This window comes from Prunus avium, chromosome 8 (genome assembly GCF_965620075.1).
Source record: "Prunus avium chromosome 8, drPruAviu1.hap1.1, whole genome shotgun sequence".
Lineage (NCBI taxonomy): Eukaryota > Viridiplantae > Streptophyta > Magnoliopsida > Rosales > Rosaceae > Prunus > Prunus avium.
The window spans coordinates 980,497-989,901 of NC_142291.1; the positions used below are offsets into that span (position 1 = coordinate 980,497).

The 9,405-nt window shown below is 38.6% G+C and overlaps 1 protein-coding gene and 1 long non-coding RNA gene across 2 annotated transcripts; both read right to left on the reverse strand.

Moving 5' to 3' along the window:
* Window positions 1-211: 211 nt before the first annotated feature.
* On the reverse strand, window positions 212-2,580 carry LOC110747028 (uncharacterized). The gene is made up of 2 exons (XR_002525107.2): window positions 1,075-2,580; window positions 212-743 (listed from the first exon to the last, which is right to left on the reverse strand). It is a non-coding gene; the product is annotated as an uncharacterized LOC110747028 (long non-coding RNA).
* Window positions 2,581-3,518: 938 nt separating this feature from the next.
* On the reverse strand, window positions 3,519-7,370 carry LOC110747382 (disease resistance protein RPM1). Its single transcript, XM_088244913.1, has 2 exons — window positions 4,182-7,370; window positions 3,519-3,932 (listed from the first exon to the last, which is right to left on the reverse strand). Exon 1 carries the CDS (start codon window positions 6,948-6,950, stop codon window positions 4,197-4,199), a length of 2,754 nt encoding a protein of 917 aa, XP_088101039.1. The 5' UTR covers window positions 6,951-7,370; the 3' UTR covers window positions 3,519-3,932; window positions 4,182-4,196.
* Window positions 7,371-9,405: the final 2,035 nt, after the last annotated feature.

The window sequence follows — 9,405 nt, forward strand, 5'->3', positions numbered from 1 at the left end:
AAGTTATTGTTATGTTACAAACTGTTGAAGGAAGAATAACACAATTTAATTTAGATGGGGACGACAGACTTTTTCGACATAAAATATTAGAATTGCTGGCAATCTTTTAAACAATGATATTAGGTTAAAGGAAAAAGGCAAAGTCAATTGTGTAACAGAAACAACTTGCACAATAACAAAGGGAATTTCTAACACCGTGTTGAGCATGTGTAAAATTCAGTCAGTTCCTTCTCCAATGTGTCCTTAAACATTTCAGACAAGTAAATTATAAAGATCCTTACCATAGGACCTGATAGTGTTACATAGATCCAACGATACTTGACAATGAAACACGGGAGTGGAGGAAATGCAAAAAAGAAAAGAAACCATATAACACTATGTTTTGAGGTTTATTGCTTTTGTATTTTCTTCAAAGGAGTGATAAGAGACTAGCCTAATATCTTGAACTTCGCTGTTATAACCTACTTACATCTCTCAGCACACCAAAATTGTCAGGGAGACCAACCATTGTAGCAACAAATTGTCACTGGCTCTCTCTTTCTCAAATGTCTCGAAGTACTGATAGACGATTGTGACTGCAAGCAGAATTCCTGTTCCTGAACCAATCGCCCCCATGAAATCGGCCAACACTGTCAGTGCACCAATGCACATGCCTCCAAAAGCGGCAGCTGTGCGGGAATGTATCGGTTCAACTCCTTCTGCAAGTTTGATTCACGGTGACCAGGCATCACCATTTGTTGTTCCTGAAAATTAAATAGGGAGATATAGTTTAGCTTGATGCATAGCGGTGTGTATAATATGTAATGCCTCTGATTTAAGAATAGTCATGCATATTTATTACATAAATAGTGCATTTGGTAGGAATATAATTTGAAGAGTAGGTTGGGTCTGATTTTGCCACTAAACTCAAGACCAAAAAGTCAAACAAGTCGTAAGAAAGATATTGGAGAATACAATAAAGGGTAGGAGCCACACTAACCCCCTCATCATTTGCAACGAAAGAGATCTCAACAAATAATATAAAAAAATTCTTTGATCTATTAGAGAATAAATAAATAAACTATTCGGACTTACTTTGAGCTGCTTGGCAACATCTTTGGTCCATCCTGGAAAGATTTCAAGAATTATCTCAAGAATAAGCGCAAAGAGATGGAACTTGAAGATCTAATCGTGAGGCTAAGGATTGAGGAAGACAACCGTGGTTCTGAAAAGAAAACCGGTGGTAATTGTTGTAAAATTGGCTCAAAATTAATGCACAAGTGAAGGAGGAGGCGACCGGTCGCAAGGGAAAAGCGACTGGTCGTTTTGAAGTAGAATCGAAGCCTGGAGAAACGAGGCAGGCGACCGGTCGCCAGGCAGAGTCTTCAACGACCGGTCGCCAGTGTTGCTGTTTCATTTTTTCATGCGTTTTTTCAAGATGGCTTCACATGTACTTGTTCCCTACCTAACTCCAAGTGCCTCCAAAGTCTTTTATGGGTTCTAGGAAGTTTGGCAACGTGCCTTAAAAGCTGGAACACCATTGAATGTTGTTTGTTGACTTGTATCAAAGGTTTTCTAGATGGGGGGACAAAGGGTGCATGCTTTATGGCTTGTTTTCGGGTTTGCCTAACGTTTTGTTTAGGTGGGTGGCTAATAGCAAGAACGTGGAGAAGTAATTGCAGCCCTCTACTAAGTCCAAGGCCTGTCTATAAAGAAGAGCATGCAAGGGCAGCTGAAGGTGGGGGTTAAGTTCACCAAGGGAGTGGTCTTTATTCTCCAAGGGGTGATTAAGTTCACAAAGGGTGAGGGTAATACCATCAAGGGTGTTTTAACCATTAAGGGAGGAAGAGAGTGCAATCAGCTCAAGTTAGGAGCTAAGTGTTGGGGTCTTGTAAGTCTAGACACCAAAGGGAGGGAAACACCAAGGGTGAGAAAGTGTTCACAAGTGCATCAAAGTGTTGAGCAAGGGGTGAGAGAGAAAAAAGAGCTTGGGGAGAGAACAGAGTTCTAAGGGGGTTTCTTTGTAAACCAAAGTTGTAACTTATTCTTTCATTAGTGAATTTCTCAAGGGGATCACCAAGAGGATGTAGGCAATTGCTGAACCTCTATAAATTCTTGTGTTACTTTGTGCTTGGTTGGTTTCTCAAGAGTGTGTGTGTGATTCATCCATTATTGTGTGTGTCACAAAGTCCATCAACAACAAGATCATTAGGGGAGGGTGAAAGTCTTGTTTGATTTCCACAACAGTAACTCCATGGTGGCTAAAGCACATGTAGTGGAGGATGGACCAAAGAACAAGAAAAAGAGAAAGCACTCAGGGGAAGGCTCTAGCCAAGGGAACTCAAAGAAGAACAAAGGGTTCAAAGGATAATGCTTTAACTGCAACAAGCATGGTCATAGAGCGGCGAACTGTCTAAGCAAGGGAAAAACCACAGAAGTTCACATGACTGAGGAGGAGAAATTGTCCAATGAGATATCTGATAATAACCTCTCGGCCGTAATCTCTGAAGTGAACCTAGTAAGCAATACCAAGGAATGGTGGGTGGACACTGGAGCTACACGCCACATCTGCTCTGATAGGAGGATGTTTACTACCAATCAACAACTGAACCAAGGGGAGCAATTGTTCATGGGAAACTCATCAGCTTCCAAGGTTGAAGGACAAGGAAAGGTGGTTCTGAAGATGACTTCTGGCAAGGAACTCACCCTAAATCAAGTGCTTCATGTGCCTGACATTCAAAAGAATTTGGTTTCTGGAGCACTGTTAAGTAAGAATGGTTTTAGATTGGTCTATGAGGCTGACAAATTTGTACTCACTAACAATGGGATGTATGTGGGGAAAGGGTACCTGAATAATGGTTTATTCAAGATGAATGTAATGACTATTATACCTTCTATGAATAATAAGAACACAGTTAGTTCGGCTTATTTTCTTGAGTCCCCAAATGTTTGGCATCGTAGACTAGGACATGTTAATTATGATACTATCCGTAGATTAGTTAACATGGATTTATTACCTAAGTTTAATATTGATACAAGTAAAAAATGTGAAACTTGTGTTGAAGCTAAACTTACTAGAACATCATTTCATTCTATAGAACGAAGTACAGAAAGTCTAGATTTAATTCACATTGACATTTGTGATTTAAAGTTTGTGCAAACTAGAGGTGGTAAAAAGTACTTTATTACTTTTATAGATATTGCACAAGATATTACTATGTCTATCTACTTAGAAGAAAAGATGAAGCCTTAGAAATGTTTAAACATTATAAGAGTGAAGTTGAGAATCAACTTAGCAAAACAATTAAGGTTTTAAGAAGCGATAGAGGTGGTGAATATGTAGCACCCTTAGCTGAGTTTTGTGCTCAACATGGAATTATTCACCAAACTACCGCTCCTTATTCACCTCAACAGAACAGTATTGCTGAACGCAAGAACCGTACATTAAAAGAAATGATGAATGCTATGTTGATAAGTTCTGGAGCATCCCAGAATTTGTGGGGAGAAGCTTTGCTTTCTGCAAATCATATTCTCAACAAATTACTTCACAAGAAATTGGAAAAGACACCATATGAATTATGGAAAGGACGAAGACCTTCCTATAAATACCTCAAAGTATGGGGGTGTTTAGCTAAGGTAGCGGTCCCTAATCCTAAAAAGGTTAAAATAGGACACAAAACCATTGATTGTGTATAGGAAACTCTCAAAATCAAATTGAGCATTAGATCCTGATTAATGCTTCTTAAGGCATTACATAATCAAATAGCAAACACACTCATGAATCAAATTACATAAGATTCCACAGTCTCAAAGCAAAACTCACTAATGATCAAATGGCTTCAAATAAAACTTGAGATAGTGATGGAAAATAATTAAGGTTTGCAGCCTCACACAAGAAAGCAAGGGTTCTTCTAGGCGCAACTGGGTAAAATCCTTCTGTCTCAGACTAGATTCTGCATGGCAAACAACAAAAGCAAAATGATAATCAAACAGAATTTCAATACAAAATTCTTGTGCTATCGAAACTAACCATTGCAGACCTTTAGTCCATGGACAAAAATACATGGCCTTAACAAACTTGTGGATGACAACAGTTCGTACTAGAATAGTTTATATGATGCAAGATTAGGGAAATCAAGGCATATATAAAAAACGAAAAAGGAAAACGAGGAGACCAAAAAAAAAATTAAAACCTTACATACCTCCTTCCAAAACAACTAGGACAAGCTTTCACGACACATCATCCCCAACGACGATTTGTAATAATGGTAGATCTGAGGGATGTGTTGTACCTTTTCACGATCCACACCTCCTTCTCGTATGGAATCCTGAAGTTCCTTTGATACAACCACCAATGTCAATACTTTTAGTTCAGTGAGGTATTGAAGACCCTGTGGCATCGTGTTTAGTTCTGGGCAGTTTTCAAGGCATAAGAATTGGAGATTTGACATCACCCCTTTTTCTATAGTTACCTTGTTCAATAAGGGACAAGTAGACAATTCCAATTTCGTAAGCTTTGCAAAGCCTCTGCTGAAACATAACTCTCTGCCAGCATATGCATTAACAAGTGTAAGCCTTCCCAGATTGGGCAGTGCTTCAATGTAAGGTAGTAAATCTTCTTCAATTCCAGACCAAATCAGATTCAAATGTATGAGGCTCTGGAGTGAGGAGACCCAACGTGGTACCTTTTCCAATTTTCCATTCAAAATAACTGTTCGAAGGTGGGGAGGAGGTGAGCACAGTGTGTTTGTTTGAAGAACTTCCTCTTCATCGCTTGTCATTAGAAACAAGTAGTGAAGTTGCTTCATCTTTCGAATTGAGGCACATAGGTCCATCTCGTCTCTTTCTTTTACATTCGTAATTCCAATCCTTCTAAGTTGGGTCATATTCCCCACAAGTCTAACAATGTTTCGTTCTAATTCAACACAAGCCAAAACTTGCAATTTCTTCAACATACATATATTTGATGGTGATCTTGTCCCATTCACATATCTGAAGCCCCTATGCTCTTCAGTGCGACGATACATAATTAGATGGCGCAAGTTTTGCAACTTGGCAATTCCACTTGGAAGTACCTCTATCTTTGAGTCCCTGATATCCAAAGTTTGAAGGTTGCGGAGCTTTCCAATGAATTCAGGAAGCTTCTTAACTGGAGTTCCCCTTAAATTTAAGTATCTTAAATTGAATAAGTACGCAAGTTCTTTTGGCAGTATATCAATTGGGACATATTCCAAATCTAGCACCCTCAACAATTTGCATCCAGAAGGCAACGTATTCGAGGAAGACGATGAGGACACGTCAGAAACAAACACAAGAAAAGAACGAAGTTGTGCCATACCAGTGCCTAGTTTAATTTCTCCTCCAGTGGTTTGAGTTGACAAGCGGCGCACTTGAACTTCATCCATAACTTCTTTTCCATCATATACAGCACCAAACTTTTCTTTTCCTGATTTAGACAGAGCAAGCTCCCGCATGAGGTCGTGCATCTTACATGCTTTTGGCCTTCCACTTTCATTCCTCTGAACAACATGTAGCATGCTACGGAAAATGAGCTGCATAAGATAGCTCTCAGCAACTTCTTCTGGTGTGGCGCCTTTTCCATCTTGAACAAACCCTTCAGCTATCCACAACCTAATGAGCCTCTTTCTTCGAATCAAATAGTCTTCTGGGAAAAGGGAACAGTATAGAAAACAGTGCTTCAATGGGTATGGTAAATCATCAAAACTAAGAAATAAGATGTTCTCCACTAGCTCTAACAACGGGATAGTTAAATGCAAGTTTAAGCTGTTGTAGACTTGCTTCCACTCGAATGGCTTCTTGGAGGACATCAGACCACCTAAAACCACGACTGCCAGAGGTAGGCCTTCACACTTTTCTACAAGTTCCTTAGCCAATGATTGAAGATCTGGTGGACAACATTTATTCTGGTAAACTGAGAATGCTTTGCTGCTGAATAGCTCCCAAGCATCATTCTTTTCGAGGGGTTGAATGTGGTGAATATGACTTTGTACTCCAAAACAATAGGATGCTACATCTTCTCTTCGAGTAGTAAGCATGATTCGACTTCCAAACTGTGTATTTGGGAGTACTATCCTAATTTCTTTCCAAAGTTTGATATCCCACACATCATCCAATACAACCATGTACCTTTTAGACTCCAAGTAATTGACCAGCACCTGTAGCAATTCTCTATATGTCATGGAATTCATGTCTGCAGGGACCTTTTCCATCCTTGCTTCGTGGAATTCCTTAATCAAGCTTCTAAACAAGTCGTCAATCACATAAGTTTGGGAAACAGTAATCCAAGCACAACAGTGGAAATGTTTCTTAACCTTTTCGTCCTTGAAGGTCTTGGCAACTAAAGTCGTCTTCCCTGATCCGCCCATCCCCACCACAGAGATAAGCGTTTGCTGTTGCTCTCCATTCATCAACCAATTCATCAATAGTTGCTTCTTTCTTTCAATCCCCACGAGCTCATCTTCCTTATTAAAAAGAGAAGATTCCGCTTGGTTCCGCATCCATTTGCCAACGTCATCACAAGTACTACTTGCTCCTTCTAATCCACCGACACCATATCTCTGATTCCTCTCCGGAATGGCTTTAATCCTTCTTGAGATTTTCCATAACTTCTTTGAAATTTGACGTCTGAACCAAACATTCTGTGGAATGAGAATGGTTTGGTGGAACCACCTTGCAAATCGGCCGTCATGACATCCTCGCTCATACATGTGATACATGAACTCGTCAATGATGTCTTCAACATCATAGGCCATGCCTCTGACGCTTGCAACCCACGTCTCCCCACCTTCGGTGAGTGCCTTCTTGCCCTCAAAATCATTTAGGAAGGCCTTCATGCTTATAAGCTCCTGCTTGATGTCATCAATTTCATCACGAACACCAGCTATGGAGGATGCTTCGTTCTCAAAAATGGTCACAATTTTGCCAATCAAGTGGTCTGTTGGCAAGGCCATAACTGGCCTTGTATCCAAACTAGTTGCTCACAATGGTAGAACGAATTTGAATATAGGAAAGGTTGAAAGATGAGCCAAATGAATCAAATGACGATTTCAGCTGGCAGTGGAAGCTCCTCCAATGTGCAAGAAATTTCAGTGATTTGAAATTGTATCAGTGGAAGCTCCCTCTTTTTTTTTCATATTTGTTTTTCTTCCTCTCTCCACTCCATGTCTCAAATTCTCAAGTGATCAGTGGCAAGTGTCATGTGAGAGTACCATACTATTTTATAATTTCTTGAAGAAGAGAACAAAGAGGTCCAATTGAAGATGGGACAACCACCCATTAAAAAAACAGCTGTAAACATGAAAGCAAGAGCTAATTGAGAAAAAAGAAAATTTCTTGCATTATTACTACCCGTTTGGACCAAAGAAATTTTCCCAAAGGTGAACGTGATTTACGGAGAGAGCCTAAATGATCTTTTGGATTGTATATAGGTAAGTGAATCTCGTAGCTTTAGGCAAAACTTTAGATCAAATAAACAAATCTGATGCAACTTCTGTATTGAGATATAATTTCCCCTGTCCACACTGAAGGCTAAAGAGGAATGCAACATGTGTGCGTCCAATCAAGCAGTCCAGCTCACCTAAAAATATAGGACTTCTTTAATAAAGATCTTTAGATTAATCTAATGACACATTGACCCTCATTGTCTAGAAGTAAGAACTCCCACTTTTATGCTAGGAAATCCCACTTTTATGCTGATCATAGTTTGTGCTGTTGAGATTCTCCTTTTTTGGTTTTTGTTGAATTATTTTTGTATATGTGTCAAATTTTGATTTGCATGAAGTATGAATGCCTTCTTCCAGGAAAGAGCTAAGCAATGTCCCACATATAATTAACCTTTTAAATTGTTAAAAACGTTAAATTGTTAAAAACGAGAGAGAGAGAGAGAGAGAGAGAGAGAGAGAGAGAGAGAGAGAGAGAGAGAGAGAGAGAGAGAGAGAGAGAGAGAGAGAGAGAGAGAGAGAGAGGATTGGGGTGAGTTTGCCCTATAGTGTAACATCTCTTGTGAAGTCTTCGGCACCCAGGGTCGAAGGCTCAGGGTTGTCTTTCCTCCCAGTATAATAAAAAGGCTTTTTATCACAAATGGTCCTTGACGTTTACGAAATTATCACGAATGGTCCTTAAGGTTTTTTTGTGACACTAATAGTCCTTAACGTTTGGACTTTTTATCACAAATAGTCCCTGCTGTCAAAAATTCTGTTAAGTGTATGATGTGAAAGATAAGTGGAGCCCACATGTCCAATCACATCGTGACATGTGGATTAAATAAATAAATAAATAAATTTTTTATTATGAAAATCCATTAAAAAACCATTTAGCCTCTCTCTCTCTCTCTCTCTCTCTCTCTCTCTCTCTTTTACCTCCATTAAAATAAAATAAAAAGGTAAAAAACGTACAGAAGTTTCACATAAAAAAAGTGCGAACCTCTTTTATATGTGGAAGCAGAGAGATTCTTCCTTTTAAAGCTTATAACATATTTTGTGTGGAAACACAAGCACCACCTTCCTTCTCTCCCTCTCGCTCTTTTACATCTCAATCTATCTCTGTAACTCTGTTTCCGATTAACAAAAGATGTCCAATAACGAAGAGCCTGTGGAGGAAACAAATGGGGATTCATTTCACATAGTGAAGCAGGGTTTGAAAGATCGATCTAAGGTATGACCAAATTTGAATGGTTTTTTAATGGATTTTCATCAAAAAAATATTTATTTATTTATTTAATCCACATGTCACGATGTGATTGGACATGTGGGCTCCACTTATCTTCCACATCATACACTTAACATAATTTTTTACGGCAGGGACCATTTGTGATAAAAAGTCCAAACGTTAAGGACTATTAGTGTCACAAAAAAACCTCAAGGACCATTCGTGATAATTTCATAAACGTCAAGGACCATTTGTGATAAAAATCCTAATAAAAATAAAGGTGAATATGGAGATGGGGTTGAAAGATGAGCCAAAAGACTAGTCTTCTTTTCATGCTTCTTGTTAATTAAAACCACCAACACTTTCTTCTGTAATTGTACTGCTTAATATTGTACTTTGAGTCGAATCCAAAGTTTCATAAGACTTGAAAAAAAAAAGTTTCATAAGGCAGCTTTTCAAAATCATATTATTTTCCATAAAAAAAACTATTCGATGCTGCTGCTACTACTTCCTACCAGCAACCCGTGCTCAGTAGCTTTTTTTTCTTGGTAAGTTTCATTAAAATTAAAATGAAGATAAGTTTCATTAATAAGAAACAGATCATTACAAATAATGGTCAGTGTTAAACAATTCCTACTGCTTTTACTGCTAAAAAGTTTTTATCTTTAATTTTAATTTTATCATCAAGAGGGAGTTGTATGTTGACTAAATGGACGGATTCAGGATTTCTAACTAAAGTGAGCTAGATTTATTTTACGT